Below are 17,270 nucleotides of genomic sequence, written 5' to 3' on the forward strand. Positions count from 1 at the left end.
TGCCCATCGTATTATGAAACATAATTTCCGTTAACAAGTTTTTTGTATTGTTTGCTATCCTTTGCACTTGTGTATTTCTGTATACATATATAACCATGCCTAGAAGGAAAATGTCAACTTTGTCGACATTACCACAGACTTTGCCGCACCACCACCACCATCTGGAAGATCTTATCTTTCAGAAATATGGGTATGTTTTTAATAAAACTTTCTACGAATATGTGTTATATCATGTAGATTCTGAATATACAAGAATTTTTTTTTGGGGGGGGGAGGGGTTAAGTGTTTTAGGTGGGAGTGAGGAATTTCTGAATATTCACCAGAATCCACTTCAATTCGTCTTATCTTTCAAGAAAAAGGATATTTTTTAATGAAATTCTCTATAAATATTCATACCTCGGACTATATATGTAATTTAAAAAGTTCAAGCGGGAACTTATTCCATTGAACATTAAGTTTATTGTAGAGATTATGTTGCAAATTATACGTTACACTTCTATATTTAGCTGTTAGTGTATATTCCTTATGTTTGCTTCTGGTGTCTTCTGCATTAGAAACTTTCACCTGGGAAATTACTTTAAGTGAAAAAAATGGTATGCAACAGATAAGTTGCCTTGATAACATATTTCTGTGTACTAGACATTTAGCTGTTATTCTTAGCATAACGAGTTTTCTGGTGAGGGTTCCATTTACCCTCATTGCCTGTTTGTTGCTTCAGTGGAAGTCTACAAATGCACAAACGCTGAAAACGGAGACATTGAAATAAATATGGACGACTTGTTCCGAAACACCCCCGAGTGCGAAACATTTCTCAAAATAACCCCCAATTGTTCCTACCACCTCTCAAATTCCTGTGTCCCCGGAATCTACGTAGTCCAACGTATGTATATTTATAGAGAATTTCATTAAAAAATATCCTTTTTCTTGAAAGTTAAGACGAATTGAAGTGGATTCTGGTGAATATTCAGAAATTCCTCACTCCCACCTAAAACACCTAACCCCTCCCCCCCAAATTCTTGTATATTCAGAATCTACATGATATAACACGTATTCGTAGAAAGTTTTATTAAAAACATATCCATATTTCTGAACGATAAGATCTTCCAGATGGTGGTGGTGGTGCGGCAAAGTCTGTGGTAATGTCGACAAAGTTGACATTTTCCTTCTAGGCATGGTTATATATGTATACAGAAATACACAAGTGCAAAGGATAGTAAACAATACAAAAAACTTGTTAACGGAAATTATGTTTCATAATACGATGGGCAGAAAGTACATAAGAAATTTTAAAGGAAAATCAAGTATTGTACGGGTTGAAGCGAAATTTATCACTCAGTGAATCAAAGAGCCAGAATGGAAGGAACAAGAAATAAACCGTCAACAGCAGAAAAACACAAACCCGTACGTTTTAAAGTGAAATTTGGGAAGATACTTCTGTCAATAAATTATGAAATTACTTACATCAGTAATTGTGAACTTCTTTCTGTCAGTAATTTATAGTTGTTTGTAAATAGCAATTGAAAACTTAATTTACAGTGAAAACAAGAACTTTGAAGTTAAACAGTGGCATATAGAAATTGAAAGTGAAAAGAATATCGTCTGAATGAAAGTGAAGACAAGAGGTATAGATAGAGAGATATGTTAGAGAGAGAGAGAGAAATAGATAGAGAGAGGTATAGATAGATATACATAAAGAGATATGTTCATGTCACTGACGCTAGAAAACCAGAAGTAAATATTTTAAAAACATTCAGAGACGTGAATGTAATATAAAAAGCAATATTATTTTTATTTTTAATATTCTTTAATTAAAAAACAAATAAAATGAACAGCCTATTATTTGTCCGAGGCTAAATTATTCATGTATCACAAGAATGAATGCAATTGGTGAAGCCGTTTTCGCGTGAAAAGTAAAAACACACACATCTCTATTCTATATACCATCAGTTATAGAATAGAGCCGGAGAGAATATATCGGTGTTTTCATTGTGGTAATAAGCCACAAGTCCTGAAATTTGAGGAGAGGATGATAGTCGATTACATCGACTGCAGTGTTCAACTGATACTTATTCTATCCACCCCAAGCGGAAGAAAAGCAAAGCCGACCTGGACAAAGTTTAAACTCAGACCGTAATGGATAAAATGTCACTAAGTCTTTTGTCTGGCGTGCCAACAATTGTACTAACTCGCCAACGTTGTTAGTGGTAATAATAAAATAACAAAAACAAGGAAGATTTTACTAACTTTGACATTCCGAGTATTCCATTATAGGTATTACTTTGCTTTGGTTATTGCTTGAATCTGTCTGACACCCGCCCTCGACACTTACTTTTCTGTTGAACATTGTGTTCGTATAATTTATAAAGGCTGGCAAGTGACATCCACAATTCATACCGTTATTGTTTCTGAGGTCACTGAAATTATAAACAGAACAGTGTATGTACTTTAGAGGTGTAGAGAAACCCCTGCTGTATTTGACAAGAAACAAGGATAATATAATTCTCTCAAGATTATAGAAACAATGACATTCATGTTTTCTTCCCAGAGTTGTTAATGACAACAACAAAGGGAAATGATTTCTAGTTAAAACCGAAAATATGTTAAGTTCCTCCTCTCTTGTAACTTATGTATTGAATAATAAAGTTACTTTAAATAAGCCACGTAAGCCGATTCTTTTATAGCATGCATTAGGGACGCTTTAGTGCCAAGAATAAGGTGGTGGCGATTTGCTGCCACTGTTGTTGAGCAAAACTGTTGTAGACGGGATATTTTGTCGCTAAGGATTTTTATTTTTCAGCCAACATAACATCGGGTCTTAAAGTTAGATACAAATCAATGCAGAAGCTGAAAAGTACAGAGTTTATTCGTTATACAAATCATCATAGTTATTGATTGGGGAAATGAATTAAGATATATAATTCGAAATATTAAGTAATATTTTCATTCTTTTAGTACTAATAATGATAATAACACCTATTTGACAACAATGTGGCTCTCCCGAAGGGGACAATGTTACTGTTGGTTTAGCCACAAGAAACATTGTTTCTAGCAGGCTATACGACACACTATCTGTGTCCTTATATTTTCGAACAGGGAGCCTAGCACTTCATCTAGCGCAGAACATGATGGGGTACTGGGTTATTATTATGAAGGAATATCAATTTCTCAAATATCAGGGAATTAATTAAATCAACGTAGAATGCAGATAGAGTATCTACTTTAGATGATATAGCTTGGAAATTCGAAAATTTAAAAGAGTTGACATATAGAGGATATAGAGGACATATGAAATATAGATGACATAAGGTATATATATATATATATATATATATATATATATGTGTGTGTGTGTGTGTGTGTGTGTGTGTGTGTGTGTGTGTTAAATAATGAGGGTATATATTAATATTAATCAATTAATATCAATGTTGATGATATACTATATTTATACTTAATAAATAAATTCTAGATGTTTAAATGGCTATTGTAAAACGTTAAGAACTATACCTTATCCTCAACTTACGACCATCCGCACTTACGACCACGGACAAAATAAGCGTATCATTCAAGTTGCTGTCCGTTGTTATCGTAAGATATATGAGAAAAAAAAATTATTTAAATCTCACTACGTTCCTCGAAAAGCTATCTACTTCAACCCAAAAACAAGACTGCGAAGAATAAAAATTTATTTTCAATTGCACTTTTTTCACAAGAACAATTTTTATTGTATGTGTGCAGAATTTCTTTTGTATTATTTTTACATTTACTTTACATTGTAATTTTGTTTACCACACAAATGAGTACATATGTATTTTTAACTTTATGCACAATAATTATGTATTAACTTTTTGTGTTTTATATTCTTATAGCTCGTTCGAATAAAAATGGCGTTTATAAATATAAATCCGACATACGACCAAATCGACTTACCACCTGTCAGTTGGAACGGAACTCGGTCGTAGGTCGAGGAGAAGATGTAATTATATGTTATTCACCTGATATTTTTCAGCGATTCTTAACTTAGGTTAAAAGTAACATTATTTTTTCACTCGTTTCATTGCATTTGCTGAGAAAAACTAAATCATTCACTAATAGCTGCTCATACTGCTACTAGAGACAACCAAAAGGATAAACAAACCTAGATTCAGAAGTGGCTTTCATCTTTCATAGCTATTGACTGTCAAATGACACATCTACTGCATTAAACATTTGACATGACTTTCGCGAGCGTAAATAATTCATGTTTTACAGTGAATCGTTTCACAAACGATTCAAATTTGTTATAAACTCCAAACAGTTTCAGAGTAACGTATATTTTTCGACACTTTTGATCACACTTGGAAGATGGTACGAAGGAATGAATCATTCCCTAAAGCTACACCAAGCTGTCACCACGACTTAGATTAATTTGATAATAGCTGCATTCTCTCACAGCTGCTTGACACAAACAACAGACTAACAAAACAGCCCATTCACTTATTGTTCTGTCACATGACAAATCTACAGGACTAAACCTTTGACGTGACTTTGCGCATGAATATCACAAGATTTTAATACGTGGCCGTAACAGATATCAGATCAAAGGTACTTTTATTACACAACGTGACCATCCTCAACCAATCAAACTATATTTTTATTGATAGCGATCTGAGAACATTCTTTCTATAAAAACAAACGATGTTTAGGTACATTTTGCGACACAACTCCACGTTTTTCATAAGGTACTCTTTTGAAAATCAACAAATGTATATACTTATAAATCGATATATATCGAAATGTATATACATATAAAACTTCATATGAGAATACGACTGTGAAGGCGTTGGTTCTACGTAAGTGAAATTACATTTGTGACGTACAAGTTGAACGCTCTAACGTTTTACATAACGTTTTATTTCTTGTGTCAATTTCTGTCTCTTCTCTTTTTCTTTGTCTCTCTGTTTCCAGCCTTCCCTCTTTCTTTCTCTCTTTACACTTCTAGCACATTACTCTGTTTGCTTCTTGTCTCTCTACCTGCCACCACTCATTCTCTCTCCTCCCACTACCACATAACCCATGACCATTCGTATCTCTCATCCATTTCCTTTTTCGCCAAACCATTAACTCGGTCAGTCACGTCTCTCTCTGATCCAACCCTTTTTCGATACGGTTTATTTTCTTTCCCTTTCTTTCGGGCTTTCTGTCTGTCCATTCTTTGTTTCCAGTCCTACGGTACATTTTCATTTTCCTTTGTGTTACCTCAATCTAGACCATCTTGCGGCCGTACAGCAATTTTCCCTTGTAAATGTATAATTGAAAAAAAAGAAAAGGGCCCTTTTCTTTTCTTAAACCTAACACAACTCTCAATTTCAAGCATCCTTATTTTTCCAACTATTATCTACATGGATTACCGTTGAACTTTAAAACCTCAAAGACAAGATAATGTATTGGTATATTTATTTTTTATATATTATTTTTTTTGGATATTTTTTACTCTTTTGTAAAAAACATTTTCATTCTCACTCTTCTTGAAAATTTGCCATGCAATGAAAGACGGTTAGAAATCTATATTAAAATATGCTGTCAGTTTAGCATTCTGTCTTATTATTATTTTTCATTTTCCTATATATATATATATAAGCATGGAGGCATTAGGGTGGTATTTGTATTAAGTTGGCAACTAAGTTCTCGCCGTTTTTTTAATTCTGGAATTTATCGCGTCTTTAAATTTTGTAATCTATTTTTTTTTCTTTTCTAGTTGATTTTAGTTATTTTTTATTCATTTTCAGATCATTAAAATGGAATGTCAAGTTAAGAAAACGAACATTTTCGACACCTCCTTCTTAGAAATCTTAATCAAAGTTCTAAGACCGCAAACACTGCTCGCAACATTTGTGCTGTGTATGGAGAGGGTGCCATAGCTGAAAGAACCGCTCGTGATTGGTATACCGAGTTCAAAATGGAAATTTTGACCTCAAAGAAGCACCTCGTTTTGGCCGTCCAGTTGAGATCGATGAAGAGCCATTAAACCAACATTTGCACGACAATTTTCGTCAAACGACAAGGGAACTGGCAGAGAAAATGGAATGCTTCCACACTGCTATAGAGAAGCATCTTCACTCGATTGGAAAGGTTCAGAAGTATGGAACATGGGTTCCGCATGATTTAAGTGACAACAACAAAAATCAATAAGCCACAATCTCCGCTGGTTTGCTTGCACGTCACCGCTCAACTCATGTATACAAGCAACGATTTCTTTACCGAATCGTTACTGACGATAAAAAATGGTGCCTGTACATCAATATGAAGCAGCGTAAAGAATGGCTTAGCCCCGGTACACAAGCGACACCGCGCGTGAAAGAAGATCTTCTGCGTAAAACGATGTTGTGCATATGGTGTGACTGGGAGGGGATTATCCATTACGAATTGCTTGAACGGAACTAAACGCTCAACGCGGAACTCTATGTTCAACATATGCAACGAATCAACACGGCTATTAAGAGAAAAGACCTAATCGTCAGCATGGAGTTCTTCCGCTGCACGACAACGTCCGTCCTCGTATCGCCAAGATGACCAAGGAAGCCATTCAAACGCATGGTTGGGAAGTGCTGCCACACCCACCGTCCTCTCCTGATTTGGCACCAACGGATTTCCACGTCTTTCTATCTCTTTCAAATGCTATGCGCCGAATTTCGTTCAATACTGATGCAGAATTGAGAGCTTTGTTGGATCAATTTTTCGAGTTGAAATCGGGTGATTTCTACCCACGAGGTATTGAAAATCTTGTTGAACGTTGGGAAGAAGTTGTAAACAAACAAGGGGGAATACATTATTGATTAATTAGTTGTTATTTTTTTATTAAACCTTTTGAAAAATTTAAATTTAAAAAAACGGCGGTAATTTAGTTGCCAACCTAATATTTTGGAACTTAATGAAATCTCAAATGCAGGAGAATAGCTGTGAAAAGAAGATCGATTACACATACTCTCATTATAAGACGGAATAATTTCGCTAGCAACCCGCTACAAATGATTGAACACACTCAACACTACCATTTGTGTTTATAAAAATGCTTCCACATTCCAAAAGATATAATTTAACCTTATGAAAGGCAGTGATCATTTAACTCCGAGGTACAGACTGCTCATGCAGAATTTGATTTTTTAAAGTGTTTGAGGCTCTGTAGAACCTTACTGACTCTTTTCTCGTCTTAAAGAAGTATTTTTACTCGGCCTTGTAATCTTTTTACAGCTGTTCTCTTGCGTTCGAGATTTCCTAAATTTATTATGTGCATGTGTGTAGAACTCTGATCCAACTCCAATTTATTCTTCATTCGAGGTGCGTCCAAAACCTATCAGACTATTTTTCTTCGCCAAAACTAATTCTGCGTGGGTAAAATCCTTTAAGTGGGACGTAACGCCACCTTTCCTGCGCATGCGATTTCATACTTTCATACTAGCGATTTCATAGCTAGTATGCCGAGCCGGTAAGACGCGTCAGTATACCGCGTTTTTCGCTTTTACACAAGATGACCGGACACATCGAGCGAGATATTGCATTAGGTTTTGATAAAGGCTGAGTGATACACAAGCTGAAATCACCCAGAAGATTCGGCAGGCTCTTAGTGATGATGCTTTGAGAAAAACGTACATCAAGAAGTTGTACAACTGCTTCAGACATGGCCGAACCTCAGCGGTGAGCGAGGAACTATGAGGTGGGCCATACACAAGACGAAACGAGGAGCTGCTTCAAAACTTTCGGCAAATAATCATGGAAGATCGTCATGTAACAATCAGCGGATTTACTCACGAAGTTGAAATGAGCAGAGGATCAGTGCATTGCATTTTAATGGAGGATTTGTGCATACAGTGAGTGCCGGTGAAAAAGTCGATTAAGGTAGATTTTGAACGCACTTCCTAATCCAAACTTTCATGATCAAAAGCAATATACCACTTCTTCGATAGGCTCCCTACTCTCTCCACATAGCACCAAGTGACCTCTGGCTCTTTCCCAAACTAAAAATGCGGCTGAAAGGGATGCGATATGAGTCGCGAGAGGAAATTATGAGAAAAGGGACAGCAGTGCTCCTTAACACTCTCAAAATGTTCCAGAAATAATAGAAACAGAGACAAAACCCCTGGGACAAGTGCGAAAAATCCCAATAGGAGTATTTTGTAGAAGATTAAATAGAATTTGTGAAACGTACAAAGGTTGGATACCTTTTGAACACACCTCTTATTTCCGAGCCTCGATGAAATTATATCAAACCAACCTACATGTTAATTGAACACCGACGTTGCAATGACAAAACACAATACTCAGAAATATCCATGGTAACCCACTAAAATTAAAACCTACATATTACTATTCATTGTCAACTGTATTAAATAACTGTGAATTTAATGACATCTTTTTGTGATTTTAGTTTGATGGCATCTTTTTATAATTTTAGTCTGATGACATCATTTTATGATTTTACAATGACTTTGGTTTTCCAATAAAGAAAAATTTGTTGTACATACATATGAGTTATGCTGGGAAGGTATAAGAATGCGCCATCCTCATAGTTTTGTATTCGGTTGTTTCTCAAATTTCTGGAAAAAAGAAGTAAGTATTCTGTAAGTTGAAATAGGTACAATTTATAAGTCTGGTTTCTCCGGTTAATATACTGTCTAAACTAACTGAATAAAAGCTCATGTTTACTGCACAGATGTTTATTTCTCTATGATTTTTCTGTCTATAGTTTGGGCATGGGTAGTTTCCATTAATCTAACTTCGATATCCTAACGGAAGAGAAAGTTTTCTCTGACAACCGAGTAACAAAAATGGAAGATGTTTAGTTATAAGAATAACAAAGCAACACCGAGACTTTGTTTTGTGCTCAATGTTGGTTTTACATAATTATGTACAAATATTATTTCCCATATAAACTCCAGTGGCAATATAATGACAAACTTGAAAAAAATGAATCATGAATAATTAAAACACTTATCTTAACACCAATTATCAACTTTAAGAGACATATTCAAAATATATGTAAGAATTAATGTTCAACTTTAAACTTTTGTAGAAAAAATATATATCTTTCATATTAGGTCATCACGTCTGAAATTTGAAGAAAAGAAAAGAAGTTTGCTAATGTTTATAAATACAAGGAATAGTTTTATTCATCAAAGTATGCACCCATATTGTCAATACACTTTTGCCATTTACAGCCCGGAACTGTAAAAGCCTGGCAACCTAGATGCAATAAAATCCTGGAAGGCCTGTTTTACAGCATCGTCGGATTTAATATTTCTCCCAGTCAAAAAGCTATACAAATTCTAGAAGAAGTGGGAGTCAATGGGGGCAAGATCAGGTGAGTATGGTGGAAATGGAGAAGTTCCAACTCCAACTCCTGTAGTTTCGCCAATGTCATTTTTGTGATGTGTGATCTAGCCTTGTCTTGGAATAAGATAGTAGATCTGTTGACTAATCTAAGTAGTTTTTTTAATATGTTTCGGCATCATTTGGTCCAGTTGGCTGCAGTATATTTTAGCCATGATTGATGAGCCAGGTTTAATGAAATCATTATGGATCACACCTGCGCCAGACCACCATACACACACCCTCACTTTCGTTTCATGAATTTTGCTATTCAGACTGTGTTTTGGTGATTCGTCTTTGTCCAACCATTGTGCTGAACGCCTACGGTTGTTGTATTGGATTCATTCTTCTTCATATGTTAAAATTGAATTTAAAAGTGATCCATTTTTGTGACGAGAAAGTAGCATACTGCAGGCTAGGAAACGTTGCTGTTTCTGATTTTCATTGCGTTCGTGTGGAACCCACTTATCCACATTTTTCACTTTATCAATTTGAACTAGGTGAGTCAATACTGTTTGCTTGCTAACACCAAACAACAACGATAATTCACAGGCACTTTAAGAGGGATCTGCCTCGACGGTGGCTTTCAGTTCGTCATTATCCACTTCTGTTTCGACCGCGTGGTTCGTTTGTGAGGTCAAATTCACCAGAACGAAATTTTGCAAACTAACTTGATACTGTCTGCTGTGTGATAACATTAGAATGCAATACTCCATTAATATTCCGAGCTGTCTGTGATGCTGTATTTCGAAGAAAGAACTCATTTCAAAACTGAACAAATTTCCGACTTATCCATCCCTAAGCAAAAATAGCAGAAAACGATTAATAAATACTTCATGAATGGCAAAGAATAAAGAAATAGGTGTGTCACCTTTCTAACAAAGAATAGAGGTTGTCAAAATATAAGAATGGCGCAAAATGAGCAGCTGTCAAACTTTACCATATAGCTTTCTACAAATTTCATACTTGACGAACTAATAGTATCAGTCCATAGACACTTGAATTCTACTTCGCGGGAAATGTTACTTTAAAATCTTATTTAATTTCTAGAGAATTGGGAAATGTGCAAAGTACTATGTAGTATCATGAAGTACCGTAAAGTACACTAGTTATACATGATGCATTTACTGATTCTGGATGCCAACGTAGTCAAAAAGTACTTTCAAATTAAATTCTAATTATACAATGTTCAATACTGCTTTTGGTCAAAAACTTTGTGGCATTCGCTTAATGAAAAAAGTATGCATCATATAGAACTGACTAATGTCTACATTGTTTCATTAACAGGGTGTTCTTCCAAACATCTTAACATAATAATGAAGCTTCTACTCTGACAATCATGATATAATATATATTTCATCATCAGCACAAGGTTCTGACTGCAAGAAAACATTCTGTTAATATTACAAATTTACGCGCATTGAAACACTTCACAGGGATTTTAAAATGTTAACATTTTATTTGCAGACTAGTTAAAGATGGCTGATGCTGGAATATTGATGATGTTTTAGTCGAGATATCATCCATGTTTGAAGAGTTCCGCTGTTGTTTTAGTACCAGTTACTTTGCTGTAGTTGCTGTGTAAGGCATCTCTTTCGTGAACAGAAGCCTTGCTGTATGTTTTTTTTCTTCTCGAAATGTAATCACCTACTTTCTGACAACGAGTCTCATGTCTCTCCTAACATGTGAGACCAGAGTTATACCTGTAATATTTAGGAATTTCTCTACCTCTTCTTTAATCAATATACCTTCTTCTAACTCTTTGGGATGTTTTCCTATATGTAAGGAAGCTCTGGAAAAGTATCTGCAGTAGTTCTGGAAGAACTTTCTTGAAAATCTTTAAAAGCATCACAAGAAAACAACCAGAGCCGTGACTAAGTTCACGTCTAAATAACATGTTTTGTTTCTTCTCTATGTGAACTCATCAGGCTTGCTTTATTTGTATATTTCCTAGTGAAGAATTGAAAGCATTTGGGAATTGTTAATTGAGTATTTCGCTTATCCTTCTGGCCATAAGCTATAACGCACTGAGGTAGATAATTTTGAAATGTCTATTTGTTTATAAGTTTTCATCTAATTTGGTTTCACTTTTTCGCTTTTTTCGTCACAGAAAAGACTCAGGGAGGGAGAGGGGGTGAGGTGTTAGACGTCGTCGACGTATATAGTTTGGAGTCTTAAGACAAGAGGAATGTGATAGTGTTGTTGAAGAAAATTTTGCTGCTGCTGTTTGTGATGTTGATGTTTGTGATAATGATTCTGATGTGGATAATTATGAAGATAATGACGTTGATTTTGTTGTTGACTTTCGTGCTGGTGATGATTCTAATGATGATGATAGAGAATAGATTAAAAGTTGATACACTCACATGCACTCGCTCATATACTTAGACCGAAATATATAACAGGTGTAACAGCAAAAGTTGCCATACTAGAAAACTCTTGAAAATTTTTAAACTAATACACTTGTCAATTTGCCTTTTGTTATATGTGTTGTACATAAGTTGACTGGACATATTGACACCAGTTTCTGTGAGAATCAGTGAAACTCCCTATGAGTTATTTAGCTAGAAAAGATGAAATAGTTTTGTGTCAGCCTCAGCCTATTGAGCAATGTTGAGAGGGTTAAGATCATCCAGACCTTCAGTAATGGTAGCAAAATTCATTCTCTAGATTCCATCTTCGAATTCCATTCAAGAACTATCAAGAGAATTGTGTATAAGTTTGAGAAAGATGGAGCAGTGGAGAGGAAAGCTAGATAAAGAGGTCATAACTTCCAGAAGGATTATTTCAATCTGGAGCTGAAGAGATCGATCAGAAGAGATCCAACTCAATCCATAAGATGCTTGACTTCTTGTGTCAGAAGATTTGAAAATGAAATTGTATATAAAACCTGTGAGGAGTCTTGAAACTCCAGGACAAATGTTTAGAAGATTGGAGAGGGCGAAGTTTATAAGTTTATCTGGGACAAAGTGAAACACAACCCTCGAGTGACATTTCACATAGATGAGTAGAATTTCACCCACGATATGCACAGAAACAGACGCGGCAGCCTCGTTTTGGCTTCAACTTCTCACGAGAGAGCAAAATGTCACTTTTAGGTGCAAAAACTGTGACAAAGTGATGATTTTCACCTGCATGCTCTCTGATAACAACAAGATGGTCTTTGTCACACGAGTGCAGTGAGTAAAAAGTTTCCCAGGCATGAGTTTGTGAAAAGGTTTTAGGGTTAGGGTTAGGGTTAGGGTTAGGGTTAGGGTGAGGGTCACATTCATCATCTGAATTCAGCTCTTTAAAGCTCAGCATTTGGCATGAACTGATCATAAATTGTTTGTTGGAAGCCCCACACTTCCCTGCAAGCCCTTAAAAGCTCCATTCGTAGGACGTGGGAGGAGAACATTAATAAGAATTTCCATAAGAAATCTTGTGGTACAGACACGAAAAGGGTTTATAAAGTCATTGTCAAACGAGGAGTAACTCATGATGCCTAACATCCAGAGGTTTGGTCAGAATTCTAACACGTGCTTTGAAATATAACGTTAAGCTTCCGTTTGAACTTTATTCCAAAGTCTCATGAGCTCTCAAATCTGAGCTATGTTAAAACAAAAATTTCATTTTCCCCGATGATCAATTCATATATGATGCTTCCTTTCAGCTAAGAGAGTAACTAACATTTCGTTTTTCTCAAAATAGGGTCTATTTGTGTTAGAAAAACCTCTGATAAATCCGTTGTTATCTTTAAGCAATACTGAGACACAACGTTTCGAATTTGCATCGAGAAGTTGGGCACTTTTTCTGATATACTCAGCATATGTACATTCACACGCAAGAACATATGAAGAAGATTAAAGGAGAAAATTATAAAACTACAATAAAGAAGTAGACAAGGGGGAAAAGACAATGGAATGTAGTGGAATAATGAGAATATGAATATTAGGTAAACTGATGTTTAGAAAACAAAGAAAAGTAGAAAAAGTGATATGACTAACAAGATAACATATGCATAAGGAGTAACAAAGATGCTCATACACCCACACTACTTCAACTTCACAAACACCCATTCACACACACACAAACAGAAAACTATGGAGAGAGTGTAAGAGTGTTAGATAGAAACACTCTAGAAATAGAGATAGAGAAAAACAAAGTTGGAGAAAATATTAACAAACTAGATATATGGTGAAATAGATATTACAAAGAAAAACGGCCCAACTCACAGTATTTCTAAATTCGGAAGGTTTTCGAAGATACTGCGTTGAATATACGTGATTTTATTGTCATGCAAGTACCTGTAACGTAAAACTGAGTTCATAACAAACATATAGAAAAGATTAGTGATAAAATGTTAAATAACATGACGAAAAAATCAGATATAGTTAAAAGATATGAATGAAGATGATAATGAGAGGGACGGCGAGAAGGAAGAATATGAAGAGGAGGGGAGGAAGGAGGATGACAGAATATTAGGGAAAATAAAAAAAGAAGGAATAGAAGACGAAAAAGAGGAAAGTAAAGCAGATGCGGTAGAGTAAAAGCAAAAAGAAAGAGGAAAAAGAAGAATTGAAGGAGGAGGAAGAGAAAAATAAGAACTAGACGAGACGAAAGAGTAGCAGGGAAAGGAAAAAGAAGACGGAGAAGAACCAGAAAAAAAGATGAAAGAGAGGCAGAAGAATGAGAATAAAAGCAAGAGCGAAAGGAAAACAATATAAATTACAAAAGGAAAAAGAGGAGGAAAACGATGACGACAAGGAAAGGAAAAAGGAGGAAAAAAAACAGAGGGTTGAGAATGAGAAGAAAAGAACAATCTGAAGAAGAAGATTAAGAAAGAGAAGAAGGAGGAGGAAAGAAGAAGAAGAAGAACAACAACAACAAGAACAAGAACAAGAAGAAGGAGGGGAAGGTGAAGGTGAAGTAGAAGAAAAAAGGAACCTAAGATGTTAATCAGTGGTGATGGAGGCATACATACCGTACATGATATAGAGATTGAATAATGCACATACATTTTGCTACGCTCGCATCCATATACAGACAGATACACGACCACCCATATATATATATATATATATATATATATATATATACAGACACATTGCATTACACTTTTCTCTTCAATTGTCACACACTGATATATCGAAAATCACAGGAATCCCCTCCCTCCCCAACAACATTCGCAGTGATTCACAAACAACAACACAGTTCGGATAGAGAGAAATTGTAAACATACACAGACATACACACATGCAAACACTAAGTAGTTTCCGTGTTGTATCGTGCGCTCACATATCCCAATCACAAACAATAAAACACTTGTTCAGAAACACAGGTGCGGGTGCTTAAAATGAAGGATGTGCATATATTACAGATTTGGAAAAATATAGCCAATGAAATACTAAAGAAAAAAAATTCAACTTACAGTTCTGTTAAACTGGACAGATTTCGGAATGTGTCTGCTTTGATTTCTTTGATGTCATTAGAACTCAATTCTCTGGAACGTAAAATTGAATTTAGAAGCAATTTTATAGGACATTTATGACAGAATCTTGGCTAAACAATTCGATGAAGGAAGACATGTACAGCAAATCACGAGGGTGATTACTTTTATTACGAAGATGTTACCGATAATGATGTTGATGATGATGAAGATGAATCGTTGGAGAGAGGAGGATGTGGAAGGGGAGGAAGAAAACTGTGGTGATAGAGATGCTGGTAGTTGTGGTCTCGAGAGTGATGACTATGATGAGGATGAGGCGGAAGTGAAAATATATTGGGGTAGTATTCATGAAGATGTTATGCTATTGATTACGAGAGTGATGCTTTTAATGTTGACTCTTATGATACTGATGAGGATTAGCGTTTCAGTCGTGAATATGAATATTATATTGAGGATGGTGACTTGTTGGTAATGCTACTGTTGGCTGTGTTAAAGATGGTGACCAAGATTCTGCCGCTCTGTCATGGTGCTTTATGCTAATACATGATATCGATGATAAAGTGAGTGACGTTGAACTTGACGATGTTTATGATTGAGAAAAGTAACAATGAAGATCAGAATGATGGCGGTGATGAGGACAAGGAGGAAGACGTCGAGAATGATGACGGCGGCAATGGTGGTGATTTAAAAATGTAGAGGCTTTAGAGGAATCGAGAATTCAGCGGATGATTGAGGAAGAGAAGAAGAAGACAAAGAAGACAAAGAAGAAGAAGAAGAAGAAGAAGAAGAAGAAGAAGAAGAAGAAGAAGAAGAAGAAGAAGAAGAAGAAGAAGAAGAAGAAGAAGAAGAAGAAGAAGAAGAAGGGGATAGAAGGGAAGTAGAAGAAAAAGGAATAGACGAAGATCAAACAGAAGGAAAGTAAAACAGATGAAATAGAGAAAGAACAAGAAGAAAGACGAGAAAGACTATTTGAAGGAGACGAAGTAGAGGAAGAGAAGAGGAACAACAAGATATATAGGTCGAAGAAAGAGAAGGAAATGAAGAAAGAAAGAGAATAACAACAACGAGGAAGAGGATGAGGCATTGAAGCAGCGGGAAAGAGGTAGACGAAGAAGAAAAAGAAATCTATGTTAATCAGTGGTGATGGAGGTATGCATACCGTACATGTTATAGAGACGGAATTACATATATATTTTGCCACACTTGCATGAATACACCCATACACAAAGAGCCACATACACACAGCCACACACACACAGCGCCGCCTCATATATATATATATATATATATTTATATATACAGACATAGCTTGCACTACACGTTTCCCTTCAATTGTCACATAATGATATATCACAAATCTCAGGAATGGCCCTCCACAACTCTAACCTTAATTCGCAAACAGCATCAATGTTCGGATAGAGAAAGATTGTAAACATACACAGACATATGCAGTAAATGGTTTCCGCTTTGTATCGTGCACTCCTCCCATATTTCAGAAATGAACCCACACTCACACAAACAAATTCACAAAACATAAAACACTTATTTGGGAGGACGCTTAAGTGAAATTAAACTGACGAATGGGCACATGTTACAGATTTAGAAATATATCGTCAATGAAATACTAAAGATGAAAAATGATTCAACTTACAAATGTGTTAAACTGGACAGATTTCTGAAGGTGTTTGACTTAATTTCCTTGATATCATTAGACCTCAGGTATCTGGAACATAAAATTGAGATTAGAAGCAATTTTATATAACGTTTATGACAGAATTTGGGGTAAAGAATTAGATGAAGGACAAGATGTGCAGTAAATCACGATGAAGATTAGTTTAAGATGACGTTCTCAATAATGATGTTGATGATGATGATGATGAATCGTAAAAGGGAGGAAAGGGAGGAGGAAGAGGAGGAGGAAGGAGAAGGGAAGAGGAGGAAAACTGTGGTGCTAGAGTTACTGTTAGAAGTTGTGGTCTTGATAGTGATGAATATGATGATGAGGCAGAGGTGAAAATTAGGGAAGTAGCATTCATGACGAAGATATTATGATGCTGATGATGAGAGAGATGTTGTTAATGTTGATACTTGTGATAAGGATGGGGATTAGCATTTAACTGGTGAATATGAATATGATATTGAGGATGATGGCGTTGTTGGTAATATTTCTGTTGGCAATGCTCATGATGGTGTTCAAGATTGTGCATCTCTATCGTGGGGATTTATGTTTATACATGATGTTGATGATGGAGTGGGCGACGATCAAATTGACGATGTTTGTGATTGAGAAAGGTCAAAATGACGATTTGAATAATGACGGCCCAGACTGTCAGGAGGAAGACATTGATAATTATCACGGCGGAAATGGTTGTAATTTAAATAATAGAGGTTTTAGGGGAATAGAGAATTCAGCGGATGACAGAGAAAGAGGAACTGCTATGAAGAACTCATGAAAGATAATTTTTACATACAGAAGAAGAAGAAAAAAGAAACAAGAAGA

At 35.7% G+C, this 17,270-nt stretch overlaps 1 protein-coding gene across 1 annotated transcript in view; it reads right to left on the reverse strand.

The window, feature by feature from the left end:
• The window catches only part of LOC106871602 (leucine-rich repeat-containing G-protein coupled receptor 4-like), a 61,891-nt gene that overhangs the window by 34,403 nt on the left and 10,218 nt on the right, over window positions 1-17,270 (reverse strand). The window contains exons 8-12 of the mRNA XM_052977856.1: window positions 16,422-16,493; window positions 14,753-14,824; window positions 13,557-13,628; window positions 8,499-8,570; window positions 2,245-2,414 (exon numbers count right to left, since the gene is read on the reverse strand). Of these exons, the coding sequence (XP_052833816.1) occupies window positions 2,245-2,414; window positions 8,499-8,570; window positions 13,557-13,628; window positions 14,753-14,824; window positions 16,422-16,493 (458 nt within the window). The remainder of the gene's footprint in view (window positions 1-2,244; window positions 2,415-8,498; window positions 8,571-13,556; window positions 13,629-14,752; window positions 14,825-16,421; window positions 16,494-17,270) is intronic.

Source organism: Octopus bimaculoides, chromosome 29 (assembly GCF_001194135.2).
Source record: "Octopus bimaculoides isolate UCB-OBI-ISO-001 chromosome 29, ASM119413v2, whole genome shotgun sequence".
In the NCBI taxonomy this organism is placed as follows: domain Eukaryota; kingdom Metazoa; phylum Mollusca; class Cephalopoda; order Octopoda; family Octopodidae; genus Octopus; species Octopus bimaculoides.